The following is a 21,190-nucleotide window of genomic DNA, read 5'->3' as shown; positions in this document are numbered from 1 at the left end:
ACCCATTCCATATACAGCTTCTCACCATAGAACTGGAGAAGTTCCCAGTGGATTTTATCCAATGTCATTCACCATGAAACATAGCAATGTAGAGTTTTATGGTTAATTAATTAAATGCCTCGTTAACTATTTAATTATGATTCAATTCACTGAGATTTCAGCCTTCTCTGCTGAATTTCAGAAACGTGGTTGATAGCACATGACTAGTTTGAATATGAAAGTACGGGCCCTGGGAAAAAATGTCAAAACCTTGCACATAAATATTTAGATCTTTACTTGTGTAATCACCAAAACTATTGTTTGTGTGTGTGTTTCTCATTAATCTAAAATTTGCATCTGCTAGGAAGCCTATTGGTCAGATTTAACTCATAAGCAATTTTTACACCTTTCTGACCAATTTATAATATTTTCATCAGAATTTTCATGAACCAAAAGCTATAAAGAAGTTATTTCCTTATCAGAGTACATGCCTGAGTCAGAATCAGTAAGAAACGTAAATAATTATTTCCTAATACTGGAATACTATACTTGTTAATAAAAATTTATTCAGACTGATTACAGCCCTAGGTAGGTCATTCTAGAATGAACTTAATGGAGCACAATAAATGTAATATTTAGCATTTAATAAGTCAGGTTTATTTGTTTTTAAAAAGATATATTCCTTCTTCATTGCCAAAACATATCTAATATGAACAAAAATGTATTTAAAGTAGTGATTTAAAAGTGAGGAAGTGAAATAAGAGAAAAACCAACAGGCACACAAGCTGAGAAGCAGTTCCACTTGCTAGTCTCCGCTGATGTTTTAGTAGATCGCTTCCACAGATCCATATTCCTAAATATGGCTCTACAGAGCGTTCTGTGTAGCATCCTCAGTTCAAGCCAGCAAAGAAAATCACTAAAAGAATAAACGTGACTAAAGTCTCTTTACAATGCAACAGCCAGACCTGTCACAGTGATTTACATCACAGACCTTGTCTTCCAAACAATACAGAACCACTTCCTGGAGAAAGACGGGAAGGGTGGGGAGAAAAAACTGTTTGTTGCTATGGAGACACCTTTAAAATCAGAGGTTGTCACTTAAAGAAAACAGATGGGGAGGGGGGCATTTTTCACTCTGGAAATTCTCCTTTAAAATTGGGAAGTGGTGGGGAAGAAGATAAAAGTTCCCAAAGGGAGATTTCTAAAACAGTATCCAGAAAGATAAGATACCTATTGGGAAATACAGAGCCTCTGCACCCAAAGTTCCCTGGTGGTCCACAAACTCTGTAGACTAAACATTACAAGGTAGTCCAGAAGGTAAATCCAATTCTTTGGGGAGATCACAAAGGAAGCCCCCAATTTTCTCTCTACAAACCTATCCGTTACCTTTACCTATTCACTTATAATTTACTGCCTTTGCTAGCACATTCCTGTATTGTACAGCAGGGAATGCTGAGAAAACACGTTTACAGGAGTATTTCTTTAATTAAAAAGCTCATGCTCAACTTATTAAAACATACATTTTTTAAAAAATCCCCTAAGTTATTCATCAAATTATACTCAAGTGATGAAGAAAATGAGTTTGTCAGCAAATCTCAAAAATTGGTTGTATTGTTTCTGGTTGATTTATTTTTAAGAGTTTTATTGTTAAGCATTTCCCATGTAATGTTGTGAAAGGCCACTCAAAAGGCTGCATCTGCAAACTAGTATTATGACACTGAGGCTGAACTTCAGGTCTGACAGCAGCCCAATTCACACAGAAAGAGGCATGCATATTTTTTCCACAGTGTATCCGTGGTATCCTCTGTGCATAACTGAGCTCTAGTTGTGGAAAGATAAACACAGATCAAGCAACAGGATCATGTTACCTCAATACCATTTTGGTGTGAGCCTTTTTTAATATATATATATATATATATATATATATATAGAGAGAGAGAGAGAGAGAGAGAGAGAGAGAGAGAGAATCCTTTGTTGCCACAAGCTTGTTGGTAGTTAATATGCATGGAGGAAGGGAAGGAGAAGTGCAAACTGAGACAGACGCAGTGGACCCAAACTTATTATCACCTAACCACCACCTTCAAATGCCTCTCCCTCTTCCTTCAAACTGTGCATTCAAGTACAGCTGCTTCAAAAGGAATTTTAATTTGGTATTTGTCACTGTTTATTCGCTAAAGACCTTCAGCACTGTCCTTTATTTTTACTGAAACCTCATAGAATATATTTTGAATTAATTAAGCTACCCAACATCCTAGGAAATCAGACAAGATTTTCACTTGCAGCAGTTTTGTACTGAGGTAATCAACAGAAGTTCAAATAGATATTCATTTAAAATAACATCACATACATAAAAAAGGAGGTATTAAACTCTTATTGTTGGATCATGGTGTCAAAAGGAAAGAGAAGTTCAGAATTAGCTTCTCTAATAGCTGGCACCTTGGTGTTCTATTAGACCAAGGAGACATGTAACAAATGGTCCTGTTCAATCATGTCCTGTTTCCTCTGCAGCTATCACATGTTAAATCTTGAGTTATTACAGGTTATCCACACCACTGAGGGCAGGGGGGATGCAAATAAAAAAATATTATACACCTTATATTTGCTTGCTGATATCTGCCACTTTGGCTGGCTTGGCTATATAAGGGTCAGTACTTGGAGAAAGATAAGGGCATCTGTGGGGAGAGGGAACGAAAAGGTTAAGATGATGGCTACGGCCGACACATATAAAAAAGGAGCAGGGCTTCAACTGCATGGATGTGGCTGCCATCTTGACTTTGTCCTTCCCACAGACACCCTTACTCAGTCAGACTCCTTCCTTTGTACTCTCCACTCATTCTCTCTCTTAGGCAAAAACTGAGGGTTCAAAAGCAAGTACCAAAGCGGGTTTGAGAAGCTGAGTCTTGCAATGCCCCTTCATTAACATCACATTGAGAGAAACAGTGCATACAACGAAATAAAGCCTAGGCCCTCAATCTGCCTTTTTGCCTTCTCAGGATATCTCATATGTTCTTGTAGCAAGAGCATTGTCACTTGTGAAAGAGCCCATGAGAGAATACTTTGTGAGAGTGGTTCTCACACTACCTACGTTACTACACTGCTAACTTATTTTTTTCTTTTCCCCACCACCCAGCTTACTGCACTCCTTTCCCATTTCTCCCTCTTTCACCCCTATTTTAAACTTACTAAGTAGGGAGAAAGAATTCCTTTTTTTTTTTCTTGTTGGCAGCTAGGCACAATTAGATGAATTATCAACTGAGGACATAGGCAAGGCATCTATATTCATGGAGTTTACCAAAACTGGCATCAGAGTCCCAATATGGACATTCCTAGTTTTCTATCTACCTCATTTTTAGTGATTGTTTGGGTCATCTCCTAAGCAATAGGATCCCAGACTGATACTCTTGTCTGGACTTAAAAGCATTTGCCATACTATATACTTGCTAATTCCTCGGACACTCTGATGTAAAGAACCAGAACTAGTTTTCCATGGCCAACCTCAAAGCTAATAGGACAAAAAGATGAAGGATGGCATTCTTAACCATCTTTCAACTCCAAGAGCTTTTTCACAGTTCCTGAAACTGCCCCTTATCAGTTTAGTAAGGGCTCAATTAGGAAGATCGCTGAGTCTTCTTTAACTGCTTAGCAATCCTGCTTGATTTAACATAAATTTATATAATTAAGATATTCAGAATATATTGCCTTATTAAGATATAGCTAAACCATTACCAAGATTGCAATCTGTGGTAGTATGTGTTTAACTGTAACAAGGGTTTAGGTTTCTCTCCCTCTTTTTCAGATTTCTACTTTTCTCTTTCTGATAAAATGAAGCAAATAACAACATTCAATTATATAGCCAAGGAAAATGACTAAGTTGTTGCCCAAGCCAAATAAATCATGGGACTTCTGCACCTATAAGGTGTTACACCACCTTACCACACAGGAAGCTGGATGCTTTGTGTATCACAAAGCACTTGGATCTAAGTTTGCTACATTACCTAGCCTCTCAATGTAGGCTTTCATAAGGAACCTCTCCTAATTCTCCTTCATCAAGAGAAACTATTGGTCATTTTTTTCTTAAAATCTTAGGGTTTAATTAAGATTAATTAAAGAACATAAAAATTTTGGGTATCTTGCTTCTGACTAAGCTCTCTTTTCTGTTCCTTGCTTTTTTTTCTTTTGCTGCACCAGAAATAAAGTTCTTCAATTAAAACATTAAAAAAAAAAACAAGTTATATCAGGATCTTGTCCAACTTGCCATTTAACATACATCTTTTTCACAAAACATGATCAATGCCTAAAAATGTAGTAAGTTTAAAAATATATAGCAATTTGTAGTTCAGATACTGTGTTTTCACATTACGAGTGCAATCCATAGTCCACTGAAATCTTTACCTCCTAAGATTGACTGGTTCTAAATACTCTGTATTTTTCAAAAAACTGAATTGACTCACAAAATGCATCTATATACAGTATACCAATAATGCAATGTTTAAAGCAACCCTAAAAAGCAGCATGCCTATACTCTTATACTGTGAAAATAATGAAAATCACTAATCCTTTGTAAAGACAGCAAAGATATATAGATCCCTTAACTCTACTCCACCCTTTATCTTACTTCACATAGGATTCCAATCCTGCAAAGCACACCATACTCCAAATTCTTATTGGCAATGACAGGCACCTATTCAGGTTGAAGGTTATTAAATTACATGGGTTTATATGGTTTCTCTCCTAAACCAACTCACAAAATATACTAATTGCATGCTTGAATGTGAATGAAAAAACAGAGCAGAGAGCCTCAAGATATTTCATCATGTTGAGAGGAAATACAGGTTCTTAAACATGTGAACAATTAGAATCATATGTGACACCAAACATCTTCCATATTCTAATTCAAAGTAGTGATCTTCAGAAACAATGCTTGCCTCATATCCCAGTCGTGCTGCCCTTTGCAGAAGAGTTTCTCCAGCATTCTTATTGACAATAAGCCTTCGGGCTTCTGGTGGCATGGGACGACTTGGGGCAATCTCCTGAGGTGTACTTGCAATTTGCAGCTGTGAGGGCTGAAGAGAAGGCAATAATGAGGGAGTCTGTTGCTGCAGGCAATCATACCATGTGCGCCCATGTGATTTGACTGGTGAAGAATCTCAATCTGAAGGAGCCTCTGGTTGCTTCCAGATTCTCATTAACTGTAACCTGTCAAAATCTTTACTGAATTCCATACCCCATCCCATCTACCCTCAATAATTCACTAAAAATCTTTCCTTTTTCTAAAAAAAACCTGTATGGTAGTGACATCTTCTGAATTACTACATCTTAAAAGTTCAAGGCCAATATCCTCAATGTACAAGACTCTCATGAAATCATGCAATTTGTCGTAGAATAAAGCTGAATGAGCCGTGAGTTAAAGTAAAAAGGAGGCATTTAAGAATTTAATCTGGGTGATTTTACCAATCTGATAGTAATGGCAACTGAGTCATGATAAAAAGATACCTTCTCCTCAATGCTTTCAATATCTGTTATGTCATCTCCAGTCAAGGATGACCTTGTTCTCCTCTCCTGCAGTGCCAAATGTTTTGTTTTACACTGACGTTTCCCTGGCGGCTTCTCACACTCGCTGTGTTTCTGCAGCAGGGATGCAGCCTGGAAATCCTCTTCTTCATCCATGCACAGCCCATCTGTCTTCCAGTTTTCTTTAATTTTCTGCTGCTTGGCAGCCAACCTTGAAGTCAAAGTACAGCTTGGCTGAGTTTGCCTTTTGCTGTTTATATTGGTGGATGAAAGACTCTTCGTATGTGAAGACATCGGGAACAGAGGGATACCTAAATGGAAGGAAAGGCATTGCACATTGTATGGCATGTTGAATGGGAAGACAGATAAAGATATGCACATGCATTTATATATGTATGTATGTATGTATGTATAAATACACACACTCACATATCTAGCATTCAGCACAAGTCCTTGTATTGTTTAAAAGCATTAATCTTCACATATGTATTACACCACTGTTTTTAACACACGTTTTAACTGTAATTGTTAAAACAAATATTAAGTATGTAGAATGAATTGTTATAACTTCTAAGCAATGTTCTCTAATCTGCCTTAGTCAAAGGACAATAAACAATCAAACAATTTAGACACCACATCACAGATATAGTGGCAAATTAATACGATGCCAGTCTATCTTCTCAAGATACTGCTTTGGATACAAATGAGAGAAGAGGCTTTCTTACCTGTAACTTCATGATGCTAAAATGGGAATATATTGCTCTTTTAGGTGTAGAACTGCTGAACCTTTTCACCTTGGGAGTCTGTTTTTTGTTTTTGCTTTTTTTTAATAGAACAACAGCAAGTGTCAAAGGACACTTGCTTTGTCATGAATATGTCAAAGGATGCACATGATTTCCAAAAACAGAAATGGCACTTAAATATCTAATTCCCATTTTTGTCTTTGAAAAGTATCCCTTTGCATACAAAGATAAAGAAAACACTGGAGCCAATTTCTTGCAGCATTTTGAAATGGGTTCATAGATCCAGATAATCAGCTACGTACCTCTGAAAAATTACTATCAATAACTGCCTTTCCTGTCTAAACGACAGAAAGTACCTAACTTTTTCTGAGAAAGTTAAGGTTTTTTGCAAGCATGCTATGTACTTAACCCAAATGGAATCAATATATAGTGACCCACTGACCACCTTAACTTCTCCAAAAAAAAAAAAATCCCACAGTTCATTCCATGTTTTTCAATATTCTGCTATCCATGCCTGAGAAAATGGTTGCCTGATACATGAGAAAAATGTGACAAAAAGCAAATATGTTCTATAACTATATTTTCAGTATAAAAAGATTCATTACAACTACTAACCTCCGAACTAAATGAATGACTAAAAGTTGCTTTAGAAGTACCTGCATGCATATTTCAAGGGCTTCCAACATTTTTAAGTCAGTGGGTACTTCTGGAATTTTGAAAGTGTCACAGTGGCATCACACAATGGCTACCATGAGTCAGACATGCAAGTTTTGCAAAAAACGTAATATAAAGAAGAACTGGGGTCTTAGGCCCAAAGATAAAACCCGTTCTGATGAATCCAGCTTTTTGTTCTATCAGAATCTCCCTTTACAGAAAGAAAAAACAAGTTAAGCTAAAAAGCAAGCAATTGTCCCAAGAACCCAACTGCAACACAATGGCCTGAGCCTTTAAAACTCACTGCTTATGACCTACAGTTCTCTCTATACACAACCAATTGTTCACTCTCACCTCCAGAACATCTGATCCATGCACTCCAATTATTCATTTCTCCTAACACACTTTTTTTCACACACAATCTCCTTCCTCCCTCCTCCATAAATCCTCTGCAGCCCATTTGATTCTAACCAGTTTTGCTTTCTCCTACAACCCATCCTATTCTCCTCACATTTTCTATCTGCTCTTCCACTGTCCTCTACCTACCACTTCTATCTGGAGCAATGTTGGGATCCATCTCTTCATTTGTTACCCATGCCCCCACCAGTAGGAGCAGTTCAAGGTAAAGGGCTGAGCTCTAGACACTCAGCACCTTTTGGTTCAATCATCAGATGAGGGTTACATGACTGAATTTACAAACATTCTCCCTGTAAATCAATAAGACTATATTGGGAAAAGTATTTGTCTTCCATGTGTCCTTTTTCCATACTTTTAATTTGAATGGAGAAACAGTGACATATGCAAAGGAAACGCTCACAGTAACTTGGAATAGTAGAGCTAGCTGAACCTCCTCAGTATCCTACCAAAAAGGCCTAAGATTTTACTGTCTTTCACAGGGTGTAGCCTAATGTCAAAAGCTTAGGAAAATAAATCACATCAGCCCTGTCAACAGATACCCTGTCCTGAAAGGCAAAAGTCTAGCTTCACTGGACTAGGAAAAAGAGCATTATTCTCAATGCCCTGATCCTGAGAGACAGGCAGAAAGAGTACAATACAATCCGTTTATTCCCCTAGCAAGGAGGAGATTTTTTTACTTCTTAGCTAGATGGTAAACAGAATTTTCACTTTTTCCCCATCTAATACAGACCCCACCCAATAGCAAAACCAATGAAACTATTGTCTATTAGCATACACAAGTAGCATTCATAGAAATAGACTCATGTTTTGAAGCTGTAGTTGGAGAACCTTGTTGGCCGTTCCATTTAGGCAGGGATTGATGATCAGCTTCTGTACAGCTTGTATTTAACATCTGGGTGGGGATGACAGCTGTCGGATTCACAGAAATTATGCAAAATAGGCAGGAATGTGTTAAGTGCTTCAGTAAGGCCAGGATTAGTTGGAGTCTTTTCAGATTATTAAATTATGTCAAGACTATAACTAGGGATTATACTATAGATCTTGTGTGTTGCCCATCCCAAAATACCTAACAAAAATGTGATAAGAAAATATTGCTTTCCTCTACATTAAGGTACTTAATCCAAATTACTTTTACAAATAAGTATAAACAGGTCTGGCTCCAGATTTCTGAGCCTTAGTTCAGGCTACCAGCTATCACTCTAAAGTGCTCTAAAGGACTGCTACTAGGTATGCTCATGAATAAGCCCAACAGGAAGGCTTTTGACTACAGTAGTGTAGTTTCCTGAGTGGTAGCGCTGATGGGAACTTGGCATAATGAACCAGGTATAAAACCTTGTTGGACCCTTGTGATAGTAAGTTTCCCAGGGAAAGGGACCTATTTCAACCCAAGGGTACAACACCAGCGATCAAGCATTTCAGTAGTATATTATAGTATTGTTGCACTTATAGTATTTAAATTATCATTTTATTTTATCTGAACTGCTTTGGAATACATTGTATTTGTGGAAAAATGAAGTTCACAAGTAAAGTAACTGACTAAATAGGAAAGAGAAGATGTGGTAAAACCAGCTAAATAGAAGAACCCTGCCACTACAAATTAGACCATAAAGGACAAGAGATTCAGGACATCATCTGTCACTTCTCCTAACATAAATCAGATAGAAGCTGATGTCTTTTTATCTCCCAGCTCCCTGAACATGAAGACTTAGCCCAGAAGTTCAAAACCTAATGGAGCAGTTTATTCCCATGAGTGATCAAAAACTCAGAACATTTTATACTTGGCTTAATTTTAGCCCATTTGATATAGTCATATTTTATAAAATCAACCAATAGAAGAGAATATATGTAACTCAGGGTTGTATTGTGGAGTCCTTGGTGCTCTCTGAGCTTGGTTGTTGGTTTGCAGACATTTAATTACTCAACTAGGTAACATCACTAGCTCAGAGAGCACCAAAGACTCCGCAACAAAATCAACCATTTTCAAATGATAAGAATGCATTATTATGATCATAAACATCATACAAAAATTGTTCAGGATTGTTTCTAAAACGAACAAACATAAACATCTAGGATATTGGTTTTAAAATAATTAATATTATACCACACTCTACAAATTTGGCAAAACAAGCACAACTTAATTTTCATAGTGGTTAAGTCTTTTATATAGTAATAATATAATATATATTATAATACATTATAAAATACATTACAATAAATATATTACTATATTATAATATAATTATATTCTATCCCCCAAAAATCACTACTGACAACTTCTTAGCACTGGTGGCAGCATGCGTCACTAAATAATGCTAGATTTCCCTAGTAATCTCTGCATACCTTGTTCATTGTCACTTGTTTTGAGGGACTCTTCAGACCAACTTCTATTGCTTTTGACCTCTGACCTTTTCTTGGTGTGCCTTTCTTCTGTGCAGTCTTTGACCTTTGCAGTGGCCTCTGGCTGAACAGCCTCAGCTAAATCTTTCCTGCTTTGCCGGCCCAACTTGCCGGGTGGGGATCTCTCTGGTGACACCTGCTGCTCCCATAGTTCCCTAAGATGCTGCAGGTGACGCTGCTTTTTGGGATGGAGCCCTGTTAATTCAATGCACACCTTCAGGTTGGTCACCTCATTACAATTGGGCTCTTCTAAGTGGTTAGAGGAATTGTTTGTCATTTCCCTCTCAGGCCAGTCATCTAATGGAAAAATAACTAAAAATTAATCAAAAGGCCCTGAACTTGAAACAAAAGCTATAGTTCACTTGTGGGGCAGATTCTTTCAGCTTCACCATTATACTTGCATTTTAAAAGGTTAGCTCAGGAAGAGGTTGCATGCACTACAGCCCTCTGCATTGTCCAATAATTACATTGTCCAATGACTAGTTTTTAACCCTTCAAATTTCCAAACATAATTCAGGGAAAATTTGGGATTGGCAGAATCAAGGCCATAAAGGGGCACTTTAATCCAAACAATGTTCATTTCACAAACCATGCCTTAAAACAGACCAACTGGGCTTGGTTACCTTTAGAGTTCTTCTTCTTTTTTGCTTTTGATGCAAATTCTTCTTCCAGTTCCTCTACAAAGTTTTCTTTAAGGCTTCCATCATTCTGCATATTCTCACCAGAATGTTTACGCTTTCGGTCCAGATGTGGGCACGGAACCTGGCTGATATCTTCTAATGATTGGTCATTTGTCTTTTCATACACAGTAAATCTCTCCAAACAAATATCTGCTGGAGAACCTTTGTCCTCAGGAATTTCAGAACTGTGATCACGGACATTTTCTGTATTATGAAAATAACCTTTAAATAAAGCCACATTATTAATTTAGTTAGTTTATTGTGCAAGAATGCATCTGATCTCTTCAGAGTAAATCTAGTGACAACGTATATTTTTAAAGCAAATCTTTTTCAGGCTGTACAAAAGCCAATAGGAAAACCAAGTACACAGAAACCTCACTATCACTTCACTAAACTATTAATTCACAAGGAAAACTCAGGTGGCTGTAACGATATTGTGAGTTGCCTGCCTTAATACAAATGCAAACCCAAAAAATGTGAGTTATAAAATAGGTCCATAATCTGAGGTTCCAGGCAGCATGCAAAGATTTTGGATGCTGTCCCCCAAACCTTAGATGTGGCTCCTGACACCTTTAGAAGTTGTTAACCAATTGTAATGTGTAATGCAATACTGTAGCAGGGGGAAATTATTAAGTACACAACCGGCGAGTTATTCATTATCTTTGATTTTAAATAAATTGACATGCAAATAAAATCAACTGTAGTTTTGCTCTGACCCCAGTCAGTATTTTTTGCAATGCGGTCCCCATCCCATCCCTCAAATATAAAGCACAGTCCTTGGTTCAGGAAAAAGCTCAGCATCCCTGCTCTTAAGCATAACCTACAGTGGGAATGGAGATGGTCTGTGGACAGAAAGTGACCTAGCAGCCTTTCCTGTGATGCACTAATTCTTCTGCAGGGTCCCACCACTCCCATACCGTGCAGCTCTTTTCCCCACTGAGAGGGTTGGGAAATTATGGCCCTTGTTTTCTTTTCTCTAATATCTAGCCATTTTTACCAATGAACAGAGCAAGGTGAGGAGACTGGAGGAAGTGTATTTTGACTTTGCCTCTGTCCTTTGTCAGCCTGCATTTCCCTGAATTATGGTAATATTCATACAAGTGTATTCATTAAGTAAAATATTTTAGAAGTGCAATACAGCTCCATGTGTAGTGCAGGCACTACTACCTTTCTTCCAGAATTTTGCCAGTCGCTCTCCCTCAGCCCATTAAGAATGGTTTCCACCTTGAGTTATATATAAACAAAGGTGGGATAGAAATATAATAACAATAACTTTTATTATTTTACTCAACTATGACAGCCATATGTAGGCCATGAAAATTGGGCTGATATTTTGTATCCTTAATGTTACGGTAAACCTTAAAGGCACTTCTATATACTACACAGCAAAATTCACCTTGGCAGGTCATGATCTTCAGTGGACATATATTGCTGAAATGGATCTAAGTAAACCAAATTCTGCATGAGAAAAGTATAAGGATGAGCCTTCACTTTTTAAATTGCAATGTTATTTCCCTTCTCCCCCCCTTCATCTAGGGAAGAAAAATTATGTACTTCTGTTAGGCTTATATGTCTTTTCTATATTTTTGTGATTCTACTTCTTTTATGATTTTTTAAAAGAATGCATCTAATTGCTTTTTCCTTCTATTTGTGCCTCTTGTCTTGTTTGTCCCATCTCCTCCACACATTTTCCTTTAATTTATCTCATCCATCTTATTACTGACTTAACTTCCTCCTCTTTTTGTGACATGCCTTATTTTCTTCAGCAACCCACGAAAAATGGATGTTTGAAAAGTAGATTGATACTAATAGACTCACCACTTAAGTCAAATGCTAAAATACACACCCATTGTATACAACTTCCATATCCCCTTCATTTGCTTTTTGGGCCCTTAAACCACAGCAAGCAGACTTCAAATACATTAAGGTTGCTACCTCTTTTTTTTTTTCTTTCACTCTAAGCCAAGAGTGAGCAACTTGTGGCCTTCAGCCTTATGCTGCCCCAAACCATTTTGTATGGCTCTTAACTAAAGTTCAGTAGCAAATTGCCAAATGAAAGTACAATTTCCTGTACCAACAAAGAACAAAGAGAAGCTGTCAGATGACAGCTTAACACGTGTTTTAAAAAATTATATCCTTCCCAAATCCTCCAAAACTGAAAATTCTGTCACTATCCATTCATGTGATGTCATTACATCTCTATCCTGCTTGTGGCCCTCAGTTCCCCCTTCCCAATGCTGCCCTCAGCCACTGAAAGGTTGCCAGCCTCTGACCTAAAATCTACTAAATGCTGTTCGCCATCTCAGTTCCAGCCTCGTTATCTCTTAACCAGTGACAAAGGAACATAGAGACAAGAGCAGAGGAAGTACATAAGTGCTTATGTCAACAAACCCTTCTGTCCTGAACCTAAATCAGAGCTAAGACAAATATTCAGAAGAAACATAAGCACCCAAATATAGCTAGACATCAAATGACTATACAGAATACAGACAAGTATTACCTCAATAGCTATTTGTCAAAGTTTATTTTATTTCCACCATATAAGTCCTTGGTAGAAAATTATGCCACTAAACTCTCCTCTCATTTTACCCTTATGTATCAGTATGCAATAATTTAATCCAGCACAAACATTTCTCTCCTTTACTAGTCTGTATTCTCTCCATATGAGAGTGGTTAAGGCATCAGGCTAGAAACCAGGAGACCCTGAGTTCTAGTCCTGCCTTAGGCACAAGGCCAGCTGAGTGACCTTGGGCAGTCCTTCTCTCTCAGCCCTAGGAAGGAGGCAAGGGCAAGCACTTCTGAAAAACTTTGCCAAGAGAACTGCATGAAGGTGTCCAGGCAGTCGCCAGGAGCAACACTGACTCAAAGGCAGGGGGAAAAAAATTCTACATATAAAAATCCAAAGGAAAAAGTAATTTTACAAACATTGCACAATTAAGCCACTATTAATCTACTGAGTGTGAGGATTTTATTCAGCAGTGTTTGATGTTAGGCATTTCTTATATTAGCACTTTACAGTCTAACATTTCCAACCTGTAGTTTTAGCCCAACTATAGTAATGCAGAAACTAAGACAAATTTGCATTCCTTTGCAAATTCAAAAATAGATGTCCTTCTAGGACCATTCATTGTCTGTAATATTCCAATCTTAATTGAACATACTGTAACAAACAAGTTTTAACTTTGCCTAATTACTGTCAATAGAAAACACTTTCAAAAGGAATTTTTTTATTTTCTGAAAATTGATGACAAAAGCAGCTTTTCAACTCTTCTTCAGTATGCTTTTTAATTCTTACACTGGGAACTTTCCTAGGAGAAAAGCACCACTTTGTCCATTGATGGCCAATGTTCTTATTTCTATCCATTTCACTACCAGGGCTAATGGATGGAAATAAACATGGGCTAAACTGCCAGTAAGCACAGTGGGCTCTCCTATATACTGTCCGATATATTTGGACAGCATTTAATCAAGCAGACTGTGATATCAATACAACATATGCTTGCTTGAATGAGATTGTGTCCCAGTGCAACAGTCCCATCTCTACACCAAAGCACCAAGAATAAAAATTGTTTCTCCATTCCTATGCATTCACTGTAGCCAAACTATTATTAGTACAATGGAAAGTACAATTGACTAGTCCCATTCAGACTAGATCTGCTCATAAAAATTAAGAAATGAGCTATACTACTTCAGATTGCATGCAGGATTCCACTCTGAAATGCTCTGCCATGTAAAGAGCTTTCTGCCAGGAAAACACAAAATTATAGGGAGAAAGATTTTAATGAGCCTGTATTGGACTAGTTTCTACACATATAAGATTATATTTGGGTTTATAAAATACACACGTTTGGCTTTACTCTCTTCTAATACCTGTCTGTGGCATCCAGTCTCACACCCCACATAGTAGGTCTTAGCACTGTGTTCCTTCAACACATTACCCATCTTATGTTGTCAATTCTCTCTTCTTTTAGAAGTGGGAGGTAGCAAAAAGCTTGGAGGAACCCATAAGAATGTCAGTAGAATGTACAAAAGATACATGAAAAAAATTAAAGGGATAAACACCCCTGGCTTGTAAAAATGAAAACAATCACCATATTGAAAACAAACAAGGATAGTCCAAAGGCTGGACATATTTAGTAGCTACATAAAGCTGAGGATCTGTTGGGGGAAAAAATACAGAACACTGAGACAAGGAGAACTGAAAGAATTATTGTGCAAGAGAGTATGGCTGTCAACTTGAAAATGCATACTCCACACTTTAACATAGCACACAATAAAATCTGGTTTTATTCTGCCTGACTTACACCTGTCTTATACCTCTGCTAAACATATGATCGTGCCAAGTACTTATGCTTATTGGTATATTCTATATAAGGTCACCACTTTCTGAAGTAACAACAATCATCCTAGAAAAAGCTTTCTGCTCAGGTGTCCTGATCAGCTGCAGTTTCAGGGACCAAATGGAAACTCCATGAGACTACTTGGAAATTTTCTCTATCTTGTAGACATGACCATTATAGAAACTAGCAGACAAAAGAAAATTGATGTTTTTAAGCTGTTTATCACAATGTTTTTAATGTATTTATTAGCCCCCCTTCTGAATTATGTTGCAAGCATTTCATCAATCCATAGACAAAAAAATACACCCAGCAATGACAGAGTAATTTGACCAAAATTTCATTATATAGAAGCAAAGAGCTAGACCATATATTACACCTACTATGGGGATCAACAATCTGGTGTCTCCTTTGCTTCCTTGTAAACTAAAATAAGTACCACATCATGTCATGAGTGCTACACGATTCCGGCCTCACTCCATCAATGATTACTAATTGTACTGAGTAGAAAAAGGGAAACTCAGATGATAAACCTAAATCACACAGGGAGTGCCTCTGCATGTTACAGCAATAGGAGATAAAAAGGGGGCCACAGGATATCATTTATAATATCTGATAGTAATATACTAACTCCTTAATTCTTATTTGATCTCTGTACAGCTGTATCATTTACAAGACTGTATTTTTAAGGTTCCACCATCCTATCAATTCACAGCAACCTTGGGATGCAATCCAGAGACATGGATTTTGAAAAGATCTGTATTTGTACTCTTCACTCAGCCTGAGATACTCAATGCTCATTTTTATTCCAAGCCGTGGTATACATATCCCTCAATAATTCAGTACTTTTTATCTCATACAGCCTTGAAAATGATGTTTGGTAACAAGGAATAAGTGGAAGTAGGGATCTGATTGTTTATTCTGATCATTGCTACTTTCTGGATAATTTTAAGGTTTCAAGTAAGGATCAGTCTGAACATATATTTGATAACTACATTGAAACAAAGCCATTAAATCCCAGAAGAAAATCTGTAATACAGTAAAATTAACTGATGTTCTTAGAATGAACTTGGGCGGCTAGCATGGATAACCCATTCCATCATGAATTGTTTCAAAATATTCCTTGACCAAACATACCCTTCAATCAATTGACATGCATTATATGTATCTTAGACTTGTGCCCAACTGCCTTTTATTCAAAGACTTATTCACCCTTCTGTATCTTTACTGTTTGGACTTTACTGCCTTTGACAGAAGCCAGTTCCTCACTCTACCCTATCACTTGCTATGGCCTGCCCAAATGCATGAGAGCAGAAACAGTAGCTGCTTTTCTTTTAACCTACCAATACTTTTGGGTTTTCTATGCTATTCAGTTGTGCCATGAGCTGTAGACAGAAAAAAGACACCAGAAACAAGCCCTGGATAGCACCTTCAAGAAGAGATGAAATCTTTTTCAAAGAGGAAATTCACTGACATTACCCAGCCAAGAGTTCCCTTATGGTATACTAACAGTGCTTCAAAATATTTTTGAACTGGTAGGTGAATATATGAATTTATAAGTAACATATCAAAAAGTTAAGGAAGTAAACCAGTAACTTGTGATTGGATTTCCCATTGGTTCATATATTCAGATGCTCCAAATAAAAAAAGTTATATGCATATTAAGTACCCAAACTAGTCAAATTAGAACATAATATCTCTCTTCTCAGTGAGTAAATTAGCTCTCCTTCTCCACAAATCTCCTGATAAGACTAATGTATGCTTACATCTGTCTTTGTCATTTGGCCCAGCAATGACATCTTCCAAAGTGACAGACTTAGGCTTTTTTTCATTATTTCCTTTCAAGTTTTCCCAGTCTGCTTGGTTGAATCGGCAGACCTCTGAGTCTTTGGTTGCTACATGGCCTTCTCTCTCTTTCATCTCCAACTCTGAGAAGCGCATCATTGCACGCTAGAAAGAGAATTGATATGAAAAAAAGACTCACAATAAGAGCTACTTCATTTACCTTACCTTAAATGAAAGTACATCCAAATGAAAAGTTCTGTTCAAAGTCAAGTAGGTGATGCATACAAAATTGAGATACAATTATTTGACCTATATATAATTACAAAATTTAAAAATCTCAGTATACAAAAGTTATTGTATTTATACACAAATATATGCACAATTATTTCATATATATACATTTATACCATATATATAATTCATACACACACACACACACATATGGATAGTATGCAGGTATGTGTGTATAATATACACATACGCACACAAACACACCTTTTGAGAGATATAACAAGCAAAAAAGAAAAACAGTACAATGAATAAAGACGATCATGGCCCACAATTTCCCTTTGTGTACTTGGAAATGAAATTTTAACTCAAAGTTTTATGTAAGATTCTAGTAATAAAAATTTGAAGAACTGACCTCACAGTAAGCAGCAGGTAGACATAAAATACTGTCCTCTTGTAATCCTTCCATCTATGTAATTAAAATGGGCACTCAATGGATCATTTGGATAATTTCATCCATTTTTATAAGCATCAACTAATTCTTTTCTTAACAATGCAAACAATTTGGCTTAACTCATCTTGTCATAAATCGTAAACTTAACCTACAATATTTGCCATCATTCAACATCAAATTCATTACAACTTCTATTCTACCATGCTATATTTTTGCTTGGTAAAGAAGTTGTGCTAATTTACTAAAATACAGCTCCTTTATCAAATGCCACATTTAGAATATTAATTAGAACCTTTGCCATTACCATACAATGCTGGCCAAGCAAGCAACAAGCTATAAAAAAACTACTTATGCAAATAAGAAACATGCATTCTTCAGCTCTTCACTATTATATAATATGCTTTTTGAGATTAAATTATTTACTATTATTTACATATATTTTGTATTTATTAATGCTCAACTTCCTCTCACCTCATAGTAGTACCCTCATATATGCACATTTATCATTAATTGTGTCAATAGACTTAAATTTATAGTACATACATACATTCTCCCAACCCGTATAACATCAACTTTCATTCTCAACTGCAATTTTATAAAGCAAAAGTGTTTTGGTAAGTAAACCCCAGAGACTCACCTGCAAGGCCCGCTGTTCTCGACTCAGTTGGCTAGAATCTGCATACAGTTCAGTTGTAACACACTTGAATCGGTCACCTACGTAACCAGCAGAGTTTGCTATTCTCTTTGCCAGCTTAGATGGCTTAGGTTTCAGGAGTTTGCCATCATTAGATTCCATACCCTCAGTCCCATCTTTGGCATATGTCTGATTGATTTCAATGTTTGACTGTGCATTTCCCATACAGAGCTGTTTAGCATCATCTGGCATTTTACAAAAGGACATAGCCAAGCCATCATTCCCATGAGCAGTCTCCAGAAACACAGAGGAAGGGGGAATCGTCAATCTCTCTCTATTGTGGCTTGCTGAGAGATCATCTTTCCTTAAGGTGAAGATTGATGGGGGTGGACTCTGGACTTGCTTAAAGTTGTACACTTCATGGAAATTATTTCTTCCACATTCTTCTCTCATTACAATAAAATCTCTATGCTGAAAGGCTTGTTCCACCTTGTGCTTTGTAGGGTCATTTGTTTGATTACCATTTTCAATAGGAAAGCTAGGATTTGTCAAACCTGTTTCACCTTTCACATCTTGTTCATCTCTCAATTCTGCAAACATGAGTTTATCACTTTTGGCACTATTTTTACTATGACTTGAACTTTGGTGTGACTTCACATTTCTCTCTGTAGGTACTTCAAAATGCAACTTTGTGCTGGTTTCCAGCATCTCTGGCAATCTGCTTCTCAAAGCAGGGTCTTCATAACGGAGCCTTTCATGTGATCTAGATCTCCTTTCTGATTTATCATCTTTTAGCTCAAGAGCTGCATGGGATAGCAACATTGGATGTACCATGCCCATACCCAGTGCATCTTGATATGTCATAAACTCACCACTGCTAGTTGGCAGACTGTATGGAATAGTAGGTTTAGGAGCCAAATGCCCAGGGAAAAGACTGCCATTAGGTAACAGAACTGGGTGAGGATACACAGGTCCTTTTCCATGTAGAGGCAAAGGACCTAATGCTAAACCATCTGGAATTGGATATGGGAGATAGCTTCTTGGATAGGGCAATGGTGGAGATCGGAATGCATCATTTGGAGAGAAAAATATGGAACCTGGGGCAAGAGTGTTTTCATTTGCCTTGAACATAGGTTCTTGATTATTGCATTTAGCTGCCTTATTACTATGCTTTGATGATGATGGAGATGACGATGATGATACTAAAGGTTGTCCTATATGCTGTATGACAGATGCAGTAGTTTCTACTGAAATGTTAGTCTTGGGACAATCTACATTAGGATTTGGAGCTGGAGAAGCAGATGCTGGGCGACCTTCACTCGACAAAGACCCTGAAATATTATTAATTACTGTTTCTGTACCTCCCATTCTAGGGCAAGAAGAACTTCGTTGTTGAGGTGTTACCCAGTCGGGTGCCTTGTTTTTCAACTGCATGTTTTTGCCACTGTTATCTTCATTAGGAGCTGGACCAGGAACCACCCAGGAGGAAGGTGCAGTACTAATTATCTCAGGCCTGTAGACAGGACAACCATTTCCAGGAGAAATAGTTTCTTTTGGAAGATCACCTCCAGGTAAAACCAACCCTCCTCCAGCCCTGCTATGAACTAACACAGTTGGTACCATTTTCTTAACATGATCAGACTTGGTTATATCTACATCAGCAACTTTTGATGACAAATCCAGTGGTTTGTCTATGATATCTTTGGTAACAATTTGCTGCTTTTCTAATAATGGAGGGGATCTGCTATCTTTCCTGTCATGACCTGTTTTCCTTGCATGCACTGCAGGTTGCTGAGAAATTTCATTTGGATCATGTGTTTTGGGAGCTTTCCCATTTGAGACTCTTGAAGAAAATTCACTGCTTACATTCATGTATGGCTTGGGGAGTGCAACTGAAGAAGGAGAAGTTGAAATTCTAGAAAAGTGTTTATGGAACTCTGAGTAAGCATCTCCAACCTGTGTTGGGAGATGTACTCTAGGTGATGGCCTGGGTGAATGAGACAGCAAAACAGTAGGGTCAGTTGACATATTATTAGCAGCTGGCTTAGCAGATGGGACTCTGGGTGGTTTACTATTTTGAATATGTGGATAGGTATGAGAGTCTATGGGATTTGCTGGACTCACTCCCATCTTCCAAGACAAGCCTTTATCTGGACAGTGTCCCAAAGAGGGAATTGCAGGTGATGCTGATGTAGCTGAGATCCTCATCGGCGAAGCTAATGATGATGGAATGTGGGGAGCAACATAATGAGAAGGTGGCAAGTATAAAAAACGTTCGCCATTTGTACATACAGGTGAATAAGTCAGATGCTGTGGCAAGCTAAAATTGGACTGCTGAGGTAGCAAAGCCTTATACATATTCAATGAATACTTATTTGGTGAATCAAGAAAAGGATAAATAGCACCCTCCATATAAGGATTTACCCAGGGTAGCCTTAGGTAACTAGCACCATTGACACTGAGAGGACTTTGTTTGTCACTTGAGCTTCTGTCCAAGCCTAAGGTCTCCCCAGTTGGAACAGAACTCTTTTGTATTCCAGGTGGTGTTTTGTACAGAGCACTGAAGCCATTTGGGTTCTTTCCAGCTCCATTTTCAATTGCTTCAGTGGGATTAGACTTGAACTGTATCTCTGGATTTCTTTCAGGACCAAATCCAAGGCCAGTAATAGCACTTGTAGCATCCCGGGGCTTGTCTGAGCCAAGTCCACATAAACTGGAATAAACAATACTACTGGGGACTCTAAGCCCTTCCCGCATAAGTCCAGAGCGATCCATAGTCAAAGCTGCAAGGCTGTCAATGCGATGCACTGCCGCTGTATCCACCTTTGTAGAATAAAAAAAGATGTTATTTTGGCTTCTAGTGAAAGTGGTAATCAAGATTACAGTTAGTATTTTTAATCAATGGAAACAATAGGAAATAATAGGCTTTCCATAATTAAAAACAATGTGCATCAATAAATATAAAGGAAATCAAGCATTTAAAATTATAAGCTGTTTCATACATGAGTTTAAAGAGCCTGTCTTTTATCGGCCAAGTTTGATTTTTTAAGGAAAATTAAGAATAACTTGACAGGCATCCAGATCCTTTCATACTTAGCAAACTTCTATGTAGATACTGCCTTTAAATAATAATCTCTTAAAATTTCTCCTACTCATATGACATACCCATTAAAAGAAATAGATTTCAACAGCTGTATCTTTTGCCAGCTGTGGTCCTTTTTAGGGGGATCTTCCTAGAACAAATGTCAATGCATTGGTATACATATCCATGTATCTAAAGTAACAAATTACCCAAATAATACTTTTAAAAACTCTCCTTACCAGTTAGGATATTTAGATTCCAACCCTTTATACACACTTAAGAAGTCCCG

At 37.4% G+C, this 21,190-nt stretch overlaps 1 protein-coding gene across 8 annotated transcripts in view; it reads right to left on the bottom strand.

Moving 5' to 3' along the window:
* Window positions 1-21,190, bottom strand: part of BCOR (BCL6 corepressor) — an 82,193-nt gene that overhangs the window by 19,776 nt on the left and 41,227 nt on the right. For 4 of the 8 annotated variants that reach the window (XM_088144764.1, XM_088144766.1, XM_088144765.1 and 1 more), the window contains exons 4-10: window positions 17,823-20,642; window positions 17,147-17,200; window positions 16,485-16,668; window positions 10,325-10,603; window positions 9,645-9,998; window positions 5,473-5,801; window positions 4,905-5,042 (exon numbers count right to left, since the gene is read on the bottom strand). In XM_088144764.1, coding sequence (XP_088000890.1) covers window positions 4,905-5,042; window positions 5,473-5,801; window positions 9,645-9,998; window positions 10,325-10,603; window positions 16,485-16,668; window positions 17,147-17,200; window positions 17,823-20,642 — 4,158 coding nt within the window. Of the gene's footprint in view, window positions 1-627; window positions 1,001-4,904; window positions 5,043-5,472; window positions 5,802-9,644; window positions 9,999-10,324; window positions 10,604-16,484; window positions 16,669-17,146; window positions 17,201-17,822; window positions 20,643-21,190 lie in introns of those variants that run through there. The other 4 variants (XM_088144771.1, XM_088144769.1, XM_088144770.1 and 1 more) reach the window with 4 other exon arrangements.

The sequence above is a fragment of the Python bivittatus genome, unplaced genomic scaffold (assembly GCF_059951505.1).
Source record: "Python bivittatus isolate LINGU-HERP-01145 unplaced genomic scaffold, Pbiv_v1 ctg000350_np1212, whole genome shotgun sequence".
In the NCBI taxonomy this organism is placed as follows: domain Eukaryota; kingdom Metazoa; phylum Chordata; class Lepidosauria; order Squamata; family Pythonidae; genus Python; species Python bivittatus.
The sequence above is the reverse complement of the archived record's forward strand: the minus strand, read 5'-3'. Positions and strand labels throughout refer to the sequence as shown.